General features: G+C 40.4%; 1 protein-coding gene across 1 annotated transcript; it reads right to left on the minus strand.

The window, feature by feature from the left end:
* Window positions 1–2242: 2242 nt before the first annotated feature.
* On the minus strand, window positions 2243–3227 carry LOC122914249 (olfactory receptor 2D3-like). The gene has a single exon (XM_044260880.1). It carries the CDS (start codon window positions 3225–3227, stop codon window positions 2295–2297), a length of 933 nt encoding a protein of 310 aa, XP_044116815.1. The 3' UTR covers window positions 2243–2294.
* Window positions 3228–17066: the final 13839 nt, after the last annotated feature.

Raw genomic sequence — 17066 nt, forward strand, 5'->3', positions numbered from 1 at the left:
TGTCTACTAAGGTGTCTTACATTGACTAGGGCCTTTACTAAGTTTATTTTAGAAGACACATAGGAAAACAGGAGAAGGAAAAAGTGGAGGAATGGGATGAAAATGGGAAATTTTACAAAAAACTCACTTCTCTCTACATCCTTAAAACTGTCGTGATTATTTCTTCTTTGAAGGTTTGGTAGAATTCCCCAGGGAATCCGTCAGGTCCTGGGCTCTTGTTTTTTGGGAGATTTCTGATCACTGATTCAATCTCGTTATTAGATATCGGTCTATTCAGGTTGTTGATTTCTTCCTGGTTCAATTTTGGTAGTTTATATTTTTCCAGGAATGCATCCATTTCATCTAGGTTGCTAAGCTTATTGGCATATAACTGTTCGTAATAACTTCTGACGATTGTTTCTACTTCCTTGGCGTTAGTTGTGATCTCTCCCTTTTTATTCATAATTTTATGAATTTGGGCTTTCTCTCTTTTCTTTTGGATTAGTGTAGCCAGTGGCTTATCGATCTTACTGATTCTTTCAAAAAACCAGCTTCTAGTTTCATTGATACGTTCTACTGTATCTCTGGTTTCTCCCTCATTGATCTCAGCTCTAATCTTGATGATTTCCCTTCTTATGTGTGGAGTTGGTTTGATTTGCTGTTGATCCTCCAGTTATTTAAGGTGTAGAGACAGCTGGTGTGTTCTGGATTTTTCAATTTTTTTGAGCGAGGCTTGGATGGCTATATATTTTCCCCTTAGGACCGCCTTTACTGTATCCCATAGGTTTTGGACCGAATTGTCTTCATTCTCATTGGTTTCCATGAATTGTTTCAGTTCTTCTTTGATCTCCTGGTTGATCCAAGCATTCTTAAGCAAGGTGGTCTTTAGCTTCCAGGTGTTTGAGTTCCTTCGGAACTTTTCCTTGTGATTGTTGGAGAGGATGTGGAGAAAGGGGAACCCTCTTCCACTGTTGGTGGGAATGCAAGTTGGTGCAGCCTCTTTGGAGAACAGTGTGGAGATTCCTCAAGAAATTAAAAATAGAGCTTCCCTATGACCCTGCAATTGCACTCCTCGGTATTTACCGCAAAGACACAGATGTCGTGAAAAGAAGGGCCATCTGTACCCCAATGTTTATAGCAGCAATGGCCACAGTCGCCAGACTATGGAAAGAACCAAGATGCCCTTCAACGGATGAATGGATAAGGAAGATGTGGTCCATATACACTATGGAGTATTATGCCTCCATCAGAAAGGACGAATACCCAACTTTTGTGCAACATGGACGGGACTGGAAGAGATTATGCTGAGTGAAATAAGTCAAGCAGAGAGAGTCAATTATCATATGGTTTCACTTATTTGTGGAGCATAACAAATAGCATGGAGGACAAGGGGCGTTAGAGAGGAGTAGGGAATTTGGGTAAATTGGAAGGGGAGGTGAACCATGAGAGACTATGGACTCTGAAAAACAGTCTGAGGGGTTTGAAGTGGCGGGGGGGGTGGGAGGTTGGGGTACCAGGTGGTGGGTATTATAGAGGGCACGGCTTGCATGGAGTACTGGGTGTGGTGAAAAATAATGAATACTGTTTTTCTGAAAATAAATAAATTGGAAAAAAAAAACTGTCGTGATTAAAGATCCCTGCCTTGCAAGTTGGTGCAGCCTCTGCAGAGATTCCTCAAGAAATTAAAAATAGAACTTCCCTATGACCCTGCAATTGCACTCCTGGGTATTTACACCAAAGATACAGATGTCGTGAAAAGAAGGGCCATCTGTACCCCAATGTTTATAGCAGCAATCACCACGGTCGCCAAACTATGGAAAGAACCAAGATGCCCTTCAACGGATGAATGGATAAGGAAGATGTGGTCCATATATACTATGGAGTATTATGCCTCCATCAGAAAGGATGAATACCCAACTTTTGTAGCAACATGGATGGGACTGGAAGAGATTATGCTGAGTGAAATAAGTCAAGTAGAGAGAGTCAATTATCATATGGTTTCACTTATTTGTGGAGCATAACAAATAATCTGGAGAACATGGGGAGTTAGAGAGGAGAAGGCAATTGAGGGAAATTGGAAGGGGAGGTGAACCATTAGAGACTATGGACTCTGAAAAAAAGTCTGAGGGTTTTGAAGGAGCGGGGGGGTGGGAGGTGGGGGTACCAGATGGTGGGTATTATAGAGGGCACGGTTTGCATGGAGCACTGGGCGTGGTGCAAAAATAATAAATACTGTTATGCTGAAAATAAAGAAAAAATAAATTAAAAAAAAAAGACTTACTGAAAGCCAGAAAAAAAAGAAAAGATCCCCACCTTCAAAAAGATGATTTTGTAGTCACTCTTCTGAGAGCCCCTTTGACATCCTTGTTTCTCAGACTGTAAATGATGGGGTTCAGCATGGGTGTTACTGCTGAGTAGAACACAGAGATCATTTTATCCCTTTCATTCATTATCTTGGAGTTTGGCCTCATGTAGGCAAATATTGCTGAGCCATAGAAGAGGATAACAACAATGAGATGGGAGCCACAGGTAGAGAAAGCCTTGAACCTCCCTTCCCCAGAATGCATCTGGATTACTGTAGAGATAATATTCCAGTAGGAGACAAGGATCAGGCAGACAGGAGCTAAGAGGATGACCACACCCATTGCAAAGATGGCCATTTCTGTGCTGTAGGTATTTGTTGAAGCCAGCTTCAGGAGGGCAGGAGGTTCACAAAAAAAATGGTTGATAATATTGTTCCCTGTGTAGGGCAGACGCAGTGTGAATGTGGTGTCCACCAAAGACACAAATGCTCCGCTGACCCAGGACCCTGTGGCCAGCTGGACACATAACCAATGTGTCATGATGGTGGAGTAGTGCAGGGGCTTGCAGACAGCCACATACCGGTCATAGGACATCACCGCCAGCAATGCACATTCTGTACACCCAACCAGAAGTAAAACAAATATCTGTGTTGAGCATCCAGCAAAAGAAATGGTTTTCCTCTTTACCAGAAAGTGGACAATCACCTGGGGCACTGTGGTCGTAGAAAAACAGAGATCAGCAAAGGACAAGTTTCTGAGGAAAAAGTACATGGGTGTGTGGAGTCTAGAGTCTATGTGAATGAGCAAAATGATAAGCAGATTTCCCAGTACAGTCAGCAGGTAGATAATCAGAAAAAGGAAAAAGAGCAGGACTTGTGTCTGTGGATCTTGTGAGAGGCCCAGGAAGACAAATTCAGTCACATAGGTTTGGTTTTCTTCTCCCATGAAAATCTATTACTGTTTATATTTCAGCACCAAGAAAAGAAACACATATTGTCCAGTTATAAAAATTATATCTGAGTAACTTAGGTATTAATCAGCATCAGAACTGGGCTGTTGATTTCCATCTCCTAACAGATTTCCTGTCAGAAGAGAGAATTCTCTTTTTACTTAGTAGTTTTGACAGATGAAAGTCATTTCTGATTTGCTCTCCCTTTGAACCTTTTAGTTGCTCCAGAGGGCCAGAAATCATCCTGAATATGCTACATGACCAAACTTCAGCAGGACTACATATAGTCATGATAAGACTATAGTGCTGCTCACAGTGCATCCTTCCTTTTATGTAGGTTTGGAAGCAAACAAATTGATGTTGCTTTAAACTAGTTAGGTTTTTATGCTGCAAACTATCTGCTAAAACTATCTGATAACATTAAGAAAGCTGATTTTTTTCAATATTTTTGCAAAATAATCCTAAAGAAGCACTCTGAGCAAGAACTAGTCAATTGAAGGATGATGTAGTAGTCTGTGATCCTGGTCCTTAAATAAATTCTTCCTTTATCTGTTTTTAGTGTGAAGAGGATGTTGAGGAACATCAGTTAAAAAAAATAAAAAAAGCTGCCTCATTGATTGTTGCACTCAGAAGCATCCTTTAAACATGCATTAATCTATCAGAATCTTAGAGGAGAACATAGGCAGTAATCTCTTTGATATCAGCCACAGCAACTTCTTTCAAGATACGTCTCCAAAGGCAAAGGAAACAAAAGCGAAAATAAACTTCTGGGACTTCATCAAAATCAAAAGCTTCTGCACAGCAAAGGAAACAGTCAACAAAACAAAGAGGCAACCCACGGAATGGGAGAAGATATTTGCAAATGACAGTACAGACAAAAGGTTGATATCCAGGATCTATAATGAACTCCTCAAACTCAACCCACACGAAACAGACAAACACATCAAAAAATGGGCAGAAGATATGAACAGATACTTCTCCAATCAAGAAATACAAATGGCTATCAGACACATGAAAAAATGCTCATCATCATTAGCCCTCAGGGAGATTCAAATTAAAACCACATTGAGATATCACCTTACACCAGTTAGAATGGCCAAAATTAACAAAACAGGAAACAACATGTGTTGGAGAGGATGTGGAGAAAGGGGAACCCTCTTCCACTGTAGGTGGGAATGCAAGTTGGTGCAGCCTCTTTGGAGAACAGTGTGGAGATTCCTCAAGAAATTAAAAATAGAGCTTCCCTACGACCCTGCAGTTGCACTCCTGGGTATTTACCGCAAAGACACAGATGTCGTGAAAAGAAGGGCCATCTGTACCCCAATATTTATAGCAGCAATGGCCACAGTCGCCAAACTATGGAAAGAACCAAGATGCCCTTCAACGGATGAATGGATAAGGAAGATGTGGTCCATATACACTATGGAGTATTATGCCTCCATCAGAAAGGACGAATACCCAACTTTTGTAGCAACATGGACGGGACTGGAAGAGATTATGCTGAGTGAAATCAGTCAAGCACAGAGAGTCAATTATCATATGGTTTCACTCATTTGTGAAGCATAACCAATAGCATGGAGGACAAGGGGCATTAGAGAGGAGTAGGGAATTCGGGTAATTTGGAAGGGGAGGTGAACCATGAGAGACTATGGACTCTGAAAAACAGTCTGAGGGGTTTGAAGTGGCGGGGGGGTGGGAGGTTGGGGTACCAGGTGGTGGGTATTATAGAGGGCACAGCTTGCATGGAGCACTGGGTGTGGTGAAAAAATAATGAATACTGTTTTTCTGAAAATAAATAAATTGGGAAAAAAAAATAAACATGCCTTAATCTGTCCTCCATACTTTATCTCTCTTTGCACAAGATCCTTTGGCAATAATAATACTAATTTCCATGTGTTGGGCCCTGGTGCCAGTCATTGCTTGTGTACACTTATTTTTAACTCATGTTAATTTGAGGTAGTTTTCATCATCCCCAGTACATAGATGATGAAACAAAGGTTCAGAAAAAATTTTGTTTTCTCAGTCTTTCTGTATCCTGCAATTCTTTTTCTTTCTTACTCAAAAACTCATAGTAGAGAAGGTTAAACTTTCACCCAGTTATATCTGTCTATTTCCCATATCCACTCTGTGAAGACAAATCCATCGACCTTCATTTTATGGGTTTTAAAGCTAATCCACTGTGGCAGAGCTATCTTTAGTCACAAAAACAATCAGGCATACATGCACAGATATTTTATTTTTTTTATTTTATTATTTTTTTTCCTCAATTTATTTATTTTCAGAAAAACATTATTCATTATTTTTTCACCACACCCAGTGCTCCATGCAAGCCGTGCCCTCTATAATACCCACCACCTGGTACCCCAACCTCCCACCCCCCCCGCCACTTCAAACCCCTCAGATTGTTTTTCAGAGTCCATAGTCTCTCATGGTTCACCTCCCCTTCCAATTTACCCAAATTCCCTACTCCTCTCTAACGCCCCTTGTCCTCCATGCTATTGGTTATGCTCCACAAATAAGTGAAACCATATGATAATTGACTCTCTGTGCTTGACTGATTTCACTCAGCATAATCTCTTCCAGTCCCGTCCATGTTGCTACAAAAGTTGGGTATTCATCCTTTCTGATGGAGGCATAATACTCCATAGTGTATATGGACCACATTTTCCTTATCCATTCATCCGTTCAAGGGCATCTTGGTTCTTTCCATAGTTTGGCGACTGTGGCCATTGCTGCTATAAACATTGGGGTACAGATGGCCCTTCTTTTCATGACATCTGTGTCTTTGCAGTAAATACCCAGGAGTGCAATTGCAGGGTCATAGGGAAGCTCTATTTTTAATTTCTTGAGGAATCTCCACACTGTTCTCCAAAGAGGCTGCACCAACTTGCATTCCCACCTACAGTGGAAGAGGGTTCCCCTTTCTCCACATCCTCTCCAACACATGTTGTTTCCTGTTTTGTTAATTTTGGCCATTCTAACTGGTGTAAGGTGATATCTCAATGTGGTTTTAATTTGAATCTCCCTGAGGGCTAATGATGATGAGCATTTTTTCATGTGTCTGATAGCCATTTGTATGTCTTGATTGGAGAAGTGTCTGTTCATATCTTCTGCCCATTTTTTGATGTGTTTGTCTGTTTCGTGTAGGTTGAGTTTGAGGAGTTCATTATAGATCCTGGATATCAACCTTTTGTCTGTACTGTCATTTGCAAATATCTTCTCCCGTTCCGTGGGTTGCCTCTTTGTTTTTTTGAATGTTTCCTTTGCTTGCACAGATATTTTAAAATAATTTTGGGTGGTCTTGGCCAACAGACACATGAAAAAATGCTCATTGGCATCAGGGAAACACAAATCAAAACCACAATAAGATACCACCTCACACCAGTCAGAATGGCTAAAATTAACAAGTCAGGAAACAACAGATGTTGGCAAGGGATGAGAGAAAGGGGACCTCTCTTACACTGTTGGTGAGAATGCAATGTGGTACAGCCACTCTGGAAAACAGTATGGAGGTTCCTCAAAAAGTCAAAAAGTTAAAAATAGTGCAATAGACTCAGCAGTTGCACTATTGGGTATTTACCCAAAGGATACAAACAAAGTGATTCAAAGGAACACTTGCACCCCAATGTTTATAGCAGCAATGTCCACAATCGCCAAACTATGAAACGAGCTGAGATGTACATCATCAGATGAATGGATAAAGAAGATGTGATATATATATCTCAGTATCTATATAATGAAATATTGCTCAGACTCAAAAAAATGAAATCTTACCATTTGGAATGACATGGTTGGAAATAGAGGGTATTATGCTAAGTGAAATAAGTCAATCAGAGGAAGACAATTATCATATGATTTCACATATGTGTTGAATTTAAGAAATAAAACGGAGGATCATAGGGGGAAGAGAGGGAAAAATAAAATAAGGTGAAACCAGAGAGGGAGACAAACTATAAGAGACTCTTAACTATAGGAAACAAACTGAGGGTTGCTGGAGGGAAAGTGGGGAAGGGGGAATGGGATAACTGGGTGATGGGCATTAAGAAGGGCACTTGATGTAAAGAGTTATATGCATTTGATGAAACACTAAATTCTACCTCTGAAACTAATAATAAACTAATAACAGTGTATATCAACTACATTGAATTTAAATTAAAAAATTAAACAACCCAAGATAAAGTAAGTACATTAAAGCTTATTTTAGACATTTATTGGGTGGTTAAAGTCAGAGGGGCCAGAATGGTCCTGTGAAGGAATTTGAAGTTTATTTTGTTTTCCTTTTCTTTCTTTCTTTCTCTCTTTCTTTCTTTCTTTCCATCTCCCTGTTTTTTCTTCAAAACAGTAAAGCATATGTCACTTATCTTTATTATCTGTTTATTCCTACCATCTGAGACATAGCAGAGGTTTAAAAGTGTGTTGGGAAGGATGCCTGACTGGCTCAGTTGGTAGAGCATGTGACTCTTGATTTCGAGGTTGTGAGATTGAGCCTCATGTTGGATGTAGACATTACTTAAAAATGAAATATTAAAAAAAAGTTAAGTTGAATGGGTGAACAAAGTCATGCTGACACTCCACACCAACACATTTGCCATTAGCACACCAACATATTCCCTTTCTCAAGAGAAATGCAAGTTAGAAGAAAGGACTATGTTGACTGTTGAGATGTTGAATTCTGATCTGGGATTAGGACAATCTTGGTTTAGAAGATCCCAGGACTGATCACCTGGCTAAAGAGAGTGAATGAACTGACCATTACCCACATCCAAACAAGGAAGGGTGAGTTCAATATGAGAGGGGGCAAGATACCTGGATTTGTGTATACCTGCACATCCAAATTAGCATACTCACAGAGTCTTTTGTTTCCTCCAGGGATGTCTGGCCACAAGAAGATTCTGCCTGTGTGCCTAGGACAGGTGGTCAAGGTCCCATCCTGGTCCTGCCTACTCACACTGTCCAAATCCAGTGGCTAAATGGAACAAGGAGGGAATCCCTGAAAAGAGAATATTGAGACAACAAGAGGCCAAGGAGAATCTGGCAGATTAGCTTTTGGTGCAAAAGGAGAGACAGGACGATAGGAGAAAGGAGTAGGGGGAAATTGGAAGGGGAGGTGAACCATGAGAGATTATGGACTCTGAAAAACAATCTGAGGGTTTTGACAGGGCAGGGGGTGGGAGGTCAGGGTACCAGGTGGTGGGTATTATAAAGGGCACGGATTGCATGGAGTACTGGGTGTGGTGCAAAAATAATGAATACTGTTATGCTGAAAATAAAAAATAAAGTTAAAAAAAAAAGGAGAGACAGGGGGTATTCACAACCCTTGAAGTCGCACAGGTATCCTGGGTGAGTAGCTTAATCCTCTCCAGAGGAGTTGTAAAACAGGGTGAATGAGGCTATCACTCAAGACAATCAGTAAAAAAGAAGAGCATGTATTCTCTGTTGAAGCCAGATAAAAAAGAGAGGAGAGTGAAAGGCGGAGTCCATCCCAATGACAGAATCGAAACTTCAGACTCTCTAAAAGGATTAATTCCCCCTAATTACCTTATCGGCTCCCACCTGGTGGACTGGCAAGAGACAAACACAGGACAATGGGTTCAGTGATGAAGCAGAAGTTAATCAATGAAGGAAATTATGGTTTCTGTAGTCTGTTAATCCATAGCCTAATAGGCAACTTCCATTGCTTTTACCACATATCTTGAAGGTTGGGACATAGTCTTGTCTACAAGTCCTGTTATACCCAAAGCCAATGAGAATGATTTTCTTAAAATCCCCAATTCACCAAGAAACATGCCTTAAGGATTTTCCTGGGATTAAGTCTTTAAGCCTGAGTTCCTAAGAGCTATTGTAAACAGGGCAGTCCCTGGAGCAATTTGTGCTATTAACTTTTCAAAACATTTCTACAATAAGAGATACCCTGGGGGCATTTTTCATTCTACTCATAAACTGAAATATCTGAATCTTATCTGGTAATCAGGTACTACTCTACTGTTTCTCAAACCAGTCTAAGGACCACTTGTGTCTCTAAATTGTTAGTATTTTTAAAATGGAGGTTTTAATAATGATATGGTAACATAAAAGACAAAAGTACATTTTGCATCATTTGGTTGATGACTACCAAAATTACTGCTACCAAGGACTTCAGAACCCATGTGTGCAACTGTACTCAAAATGCTTTAATTAAAATCTTCAGCTAATGGAAATGGTGATGGGGTTGGGGCAAAGCTCTAAACTACAGATGGGTGATGCAGCTTAAGATATCAGGACTGTTTAAATGAAGGCTTTATTGTAGCTATTCAAATATAGAAGGGTGGTGTGAGAACAAAGTCAGCATATAACAAAGGGCCATGTAAAAAAGTCCAGAAGAGAATTCTTGATTTCCTCAACCTCCCTTTTTGAGTCTCTCCCATCATCTACAGAATTGCTCAGGCCAAAGACTTAGGGATATTTCATTACTAACTTTTAAAATCTTGTATAAACTATCTACTCAGATATCTTACCATCACCTCTGGCTCCCCATTGCTACAACCCTAGTTAAGACCAGCATCTCTCTCCTGGGCTACTGCAATAAAACTCATTCTTATTGATTGTTTTTCTTGTTTCCATACTTGTCCACTTATAATCCACTTTCCATACAATACTCAATGTGACCTTTAGAAGTATAATATCAAGATGGCTTTCCTTGGGAGTCAAGATGGCGGAGAAGTAGCAGGCTGAGACTACTTCAGCTAGCAGGAGATCAGCTAGATAGCTTATCTAAAGATTGCAAACACCTGCAAATCCATTGGCAGATCGAAGAGAAGAAGAACAGCAATTCTAGAAACAGAAAAACAACCACTTTCTGAAAGGTAGGACTGGCGGAGAAGTGAATCCAAAGCGACGGAAAGATAGACCCCGGGGGGAAGTGCTGGCTCCCGGCAAGCGGCGGAGCAACAGAGCACAAAATCGGGACTTTTAAAAGTCTGTTCCGCGGGACGCCTGGGTGGCGCAGTTGGTTGGACGACTGCCTTCGGCTCAGGGCGTGATCCTGGAGTCCCCGGGATCGAGTCCCACATCGGGCTCCCAGCTCCATGGGGAGTCTGCTTCGCTCTCTGACCTTCTCCTCGCTCATGCTCTCTCTCACTGTCTCTCTCGCTCAAATAAATAAATAAAATCTTTAAAAAAAAAAAAAATTAAAAAATTAAATGTTTAAAAAAAAAAAAAAAGTCTGTTCCGCTGAGGGACATCGCTCCAGAGGCTAAACCGGGGCAAAGCCCACGCGGGGTCAACGTGGCCTCAGGTCCCGCAGGGTCACAGAAGAATCGGGGGTGTCTGAGTGTCACAGAGCTTGCGGGTATTGGAACAGGAAAGCCAGCTACAGAGACAGAGCCGACAGTAAGCTCGCAGCTCGGGGTTACCTTGAACCGGCCGCAGGCTCGGTGAGCTCGGAGCGCTGCCGGAGGTCAGGCAGACGGGAGTTACTGGGCGCTGTTCTCTGAGGGCGCACTGAGGAGTGGGGCCCCGGGCTCTCGGCTCCTCTGGGCCCGAGACCAGGAGGCCGCCATTTGTATTCCCATTCTCTGGAACTCTAAGGAAAGCTTTCAGGAAACAAAAGCCCCTGAAAGCAAACCCGAGCGGATCACTCAGCCCAGCCCCTGGTAAGGGCGGTGCAATTCCGCCTTGGGCAAAGACACTTGAGAATCACTACACCAGGCCCCTACCCCAGAAGATCAACAAGAAATCCAGCCAAGACCAAGTTCACCTACCAAGGACTGCAGTTTCAATACCAAGGGGAGCAGCAGAATTCCAGAAGAGGAGAAAGCAAAGCACGGAACTCATGGCTTTCTCCCTGTGATTTTTTAGTCTTGAAGTTAAAGTAATTTTTTTCTTTTTCATTTTTTTCTTCTTTTACTAAATTTTTTTTAAAACTTTTAACCTTTTCCTTTTTAACATTTTTAACTAGTTTATTTAATATATATTTTTTTCTTTTTTATACATTTCTTTATTCGTTTTCTTTTTTTAATTCTTTTTTTTTCCCTTTCTTTCTTTTTGAACCTCTTTTTATCCCCTTTCTCCCCCCTCACGATCTTGGATCTCTTCTGATTTGGTTAAAGCATATTTTCCTGGGGTTGTTGCCACCCTTTTAGTATTTTACTTGCTCCTTCATATACTCTTATCTGCACAAAATGACAAGGCGGAAAAATTCACCACAAAAAAAAAGAACAAGAGGCACTACCAAAGGCGGACCTAATCAATACAGACATTGCTAATATGTCAGATCTAGAGTTCAGAATGACAATTCTCAAGGTTCTAGCCGGGCTCGAAAAAGGCATGGAAGATATTAGAGAAACCCTCTCGGGAGATATAAAAGCCCTTTCTGGAGAAATAAAAGAACTAAAATCTAACCAAGTTGAAATAAAAAAAGCTATTAATGAGGTGCAATCAAAAATGGAGGCTCTCACTGCTAGGATAAATGAGGCAGAAGGAAGAATTAGCGATATAGAAGACCAAATGACAGAGAATAAAGAAGCTGAGCAAAAGAGGGACAAACAGCTACTGGACCATGAGGGGAGAATTCGAGAGATAAGTGACACCATAAGACGAAACAACATTAGAATAATTGGGATTCCAGAAGAAGAAGAAAGAGAGAGGGGAGCAGAAGGTATACTGGAGAGAATTATTGGGGAGAATTTCCCCACTATGGCAAAGGGAACGAGCATCAAAATTCAGGAGGTTCAGAGAACGCCCCTCAAAATCAATAAGAATAGGCCCACACCCCGTCACCTAATAGTAAAATTTACAAGCCTTAGTGACAAAGAGCAAATCCTGAAAGCAGCCCGGGAAAAGAAGTCTGTAACATACAATGGTAAAAATATTAGATTGGCAGCTGACTTATCCACAGAGACCTGGCAGGCCAGAAAGAGCTGGCATGATATTTTCAGAGCACTAAACGAGAACAACATGCAGCCAAGAATACTATATCCAGCTAGGCTATCATTGAAAATAGAAGGAGAGATTAAAAACTTCCAGGACAAACAAAAACTGAAAGAATTTGCAAACACCAAACCAGCTCTACAGGAAATATTGAAAGGGGTCCTCTAAGCAAAGAGAGAGCCTACAAGTGGTAGATCAGAAAGGAACAGAGACAATATACAGTAACAGTCACCTTACAGGCAATACAATGGAACTAAATTCATATCTCTCAATAGTTACCCTGAATGTTAATGGGCTAAATGCCCCAATCAAAAGACACAGGGTATCAGAATGGATAAAAAAACAAAACCCATGTATATGTTGCCTCCAAGAAACTCATTTTAAGCCCGAAGGCACCTCCAGATTTAAAGTGAGGGATTGGAAAAGAATTTACCATGCTAATGGACATCAGAAGAAAGCAGGAGTGGCAATCCTTATATCAGATCAATTAGATTTTAAGCCAAAGACTATAATAAGAGATGAGGAAGGACACTATATCATACTCAAAGGGTCTGTCCAACAAGAAGATCTAACAATTTTAAATGTCTATGCCTCCAATGTGGGAGCAGCCAACTATATAAACCAATTAATAACAAAATCAAAGAAACACATCAACAATAATACAATAATAGTAGGGTACTTTAACACTCCCCTCACTGAAATGGACAGATCATCCGAGCAAAAGATCAACAAGGAAATAAAGGCCTTAAACGACACACTGGACCAGATGGACATCACAGATATATTCAGAACATTTCATCCCAAAGCAACAGAATATACATTCTTCTCTAGTGCACATGGAACATTCTCCAGAATAGATCACATCCTTGGTCCTAAATCAGGACTCAACCAGTATCAAAAGATTGGGATCATTCCCTGCATATTTTCAGACCACAATGCTCTGAAGCTAGAACTCAACCACAAGAGGAAGTTTGGAAAGAACCCAAATACATGGAGACTAAACAGCATCCTTCTAAAGAACGAATGGGTCAACCGGGAAATTAAAGAAGAATTGAAAAAAATCATGGAAACAAATGATAATGAAAACACAATGGTTCAAAATCTGTGGGACACAACAAAGGCAGTCCTGAGAGGAAAATATATAGTGGTACAAGCCTTTCTCAAGAAACAAGAAAGGTCTCAGGTACACAACCTAACCCTACACCTAAAGGAGCTGGAGAAAGAACAAGAAAGAAACCCTAAACCCAGCAGGAGAAGAGAAATCATAAAGATCAGAGCAGAAATCAATGAAATAGAAACAACAACAACAACAAAAAAAACCAATAGAGCAAATCAACAAAACTAGGAGCTGGTTCTTTGAAAGAATTAATAAAATTGAAAAACCCCTGGCCAGACTTATCAAAAAGAAAAGAGAAAGGACCCAAATAAATAAAATCATGAATGAAAGAAGAGAGATCACAACTAACACCAAAGAAATACAAACTATTATAAGAACATACTATGAGCAACTCTACGCCAACAAATTTGACAATCTGGAAGAAATGGATGCATTCCTAGAAACATATAAACTACCACAACTGAACCAGGAAGAAATAGAAAGCCTGAACAGACCCATAACCAGTAAGGAGATTGAAACAGTCATTAAAAATCTCCAAACAAACAAAAGCCCAGGGCCAGATGGCTTCCCCAGTGAATTCTACCAAACATTTAAAGAAGAACTAATTCCTATTCTCCTGAAACTGTTCCAAAAAATAGAAATGGAAGAAAACTTCCAAACTATTTTATGAGGCCAACATCACCTTGATCCCAAAACCAGACAAGGATACCATCAAAAAAGAGAGCTATAGACCAATATCCTTGATGAACACAAATGCAAAAATTCTCACCAAAATACTAGCCAATAGGATTCAACAGTACATTAAAAGGATTATTCACCACGACCAAGTAGGATTTATTCCAGGGCTGCAAGGTTGGTTCAACATCCGCAAATCAGTCAATGTGATACAATACATCAATAAAAGAAAGAACAAGAACCATATGATACTCTCAATAGATGCTGAAAAAGCATTTGACAAAGTACAGCATCCCTTCCTGATCAAAACTCTTCAAAGTGTAGGGATAAAGGGCACATAACTCAATATCATCAAAGCCATCTATGAAAAACCCACCACAAATATCATTCTCAATGGAGAAAAACTGAAAGCTTTTCCACTAAGGTCAGGAACACGGCAGGGATGTCCATTATCTCCACTGCTATTCAACATAGTACTAGAAGTCCTAGCCTCAGCAATCAGACAACAAAAGGAAATTAAAGGCATCCAAATCAGCAAAGAAGAAGTCAAATTATCACTCTTCGCAGATGATATGATACTCTATGTGGAAAACCCAAAAGACTCCATGCCAAAGCTGCTAGAACTTGTACAGGAATTCAGTAAAGTGTCAGGATATAAGATCAATGCACAGAAATCAGTTGCATTTCTCTACACCAACAACAAGACAGAAGAAAGAGAAATTAAGGAGTCAATCCCATTTACAATTGCACCCCAAACCATAAGATACCTAGGAATAAACCTAACCAAAGAGGCACAGAATCTATACTCAGAAAACTATAAAGTACTCATGAAAGAAATTGAGGAAGACACAAAGAAATGGAAAAATGTTCCATGCTCCTGGATTGGAAGAATAAATATTGTGAAAATGTCTATGCTACCTAAAGCAATCTACACATTTAATGCAATTCCTACCAAAGTACCATCCATCTTTTTCAAAGAAATGGAACAAATAATTTAAAAATTTATATGGAACCAGAAAAGACCTCGAATAGCCAAAGGGATATTGAAAAAGAAAGCCAAAGTTGGTGGCATCACAATTCCGGACTTCAAGCTCTATTACAAAGCTGTCATCATCAAGACAGCATGGTACTGGCACAAAACAGACACATAGATCAATGGAACAGAATAGAGAGCCCAGAAATTGACCTTCAACTCTATGGTCAACTAATCTTTGACAAAGAAGGAAAGAATGTCCAATGGGAAAAAGACAGCCTCTTTAATAAATGGTGTTGGGAAAATTGGACAGCCACGTGCAGAAAAATGAAATTGGACCATTTCCTTACACCACACACAAAAATAGACTCAAAATGGATGAAGGACCTCAATGTGAGAAAGGAATCCATCAAAATCCTTGAGGAGAACATAGGCAGCAACCTCTTCGACCTCAGCTGCAGCAACATCTTCCTAGGAACATCACCAAAGGCAAGGGAAGCGAAGGCAAAAATGAACTATTGGGATTTCATCAAGATCAAAAGCTTTTGCACAGCAAAGGAAACAGTTAGCAAAATCAAAAGACAACTGACAGAATGGGAGAAGATATTTGCAAACGACATATCAGATAAAGGACTAGTGTCCAAAATCTATAAAGAACTTAACAAACTCAACACCCAAAGAACAAATAATCCAATCAAGAAATGGGCAGAGGACATGAACAGATGTTTCTGCAAAGAAGACATCCAGATGGCCAACAGACACATGAAAAAGTGCTCCATATCACTCGGCATCAGGGAAATACAAATCAAAACCACAATGAGATATCACCTCACACCAGTCAGAATGGATAAAATCAACAAGTCAGGGAATGACAGATGCTGGCGAGGATGTGGAGAAAGGGGAACCCTCCTACACTGTTGGTGGGAATGCAAGCTGGTGCAACCACTCTGGAAAACAGCATGGAGGTTCCTCAGAATGTTGAAAATAGAACTGCCCTATGACCCAGCAATTGCACTACTGGGAATTTACCCTAAAGATACAAACGTAGTGATCCAAAGGGGCACGTGCACCCGAATGTTTATAGCAGCAATGTCCACAATAGCCAAACTATGGAAAGAACCTAGATGTCCATCAACAGATGAATGGATCAAGAAGAGGTGGTATATATACACAATGGAATACTATGAAGCCATCAAAAGAAATGAAATCTTGCCATTTGCGACAACATGGATGGAACTAGAACGTATCATGCTTAGCGAAATAAGTCAAGTGGAGAAAGACAACTATCATATGATCTCCCTGATATGAGGAAGTGGTGATGCAACATGGGGGCTTAAGTGGGTAGGAGAAGAATCCATGAAACAAGATGGGATAGGGAGGGAGACAAACCATAAGTGACTCTTAATCTCACGAAACAAACTGTGGTTTTTGGGGGGAGGGGGGTTGGGAGATGGGGGTAGGGTTATGGACATTGGGGAGGGTATGTGCTTTTGGGTAAATTGGAAGGGGAGGTGAACCATGAGAGACTATGGACTCTGAAAAACAATCTGAGGGGTTAGAAGTGGCGGGGGGGGTGGGAGGTTGGGGTACCAGGTGGTGGGTATTATAGAGGGCATGGCTTGCATGGAGTACTGGGTGTGGTGAAAAAATAATGAATACTGTTTTTCTGAAAATAAATAAATTGGAAAAAAAGAAAAAATTTAATAGTTTTTAATAAACATATAATGTATTATTAAAAAAAAAGAAATTAAAAATACAACTTCCCTATGACCCTGCCATTGCACTCCTGGTTATTCACCCCAAAGATACAGATGTCGTGAAAAGAAGGGCCATCTGTACCCCAATGTTTATAGCAGCAATGGCCACGGTCGCCAAACTATGGAAAGAACCAAGATGCCCTTCAACGGATGAATGGATAAGGAAGATGTGGTCCATATACACTATGGAGTATTATGCCTCCATCAGAAAGAATGAATACCCAACTTTTGTAGCAACATGGACGGGACTGGAAGAGATTATGCTGAGTGAAATAAGTCAAGCAGAGAGAGTCAATTATCATATGGTTTCACTTATTTGTGGAGCATAACAAATAGCATGGAGGACAAGGGGTGTTAGAGAGGGGAAGGGAGTCGGGGTAAATTGGAAGGGGAGGTGAACCATGAG

This window comes from Neovison vison, chromosome 7 (assembly GCF_020171115.1).
Source record: "Neovison vison isolate M4711 chromosome 7, ASM_NN_V1, whole genome shotgun sequence".
Lineage (NCBI taxonomy): Eukaryota > Metazoa > Chordata > Mammalia > Carnivora > Mustelidae > Neogale > Neogale vison.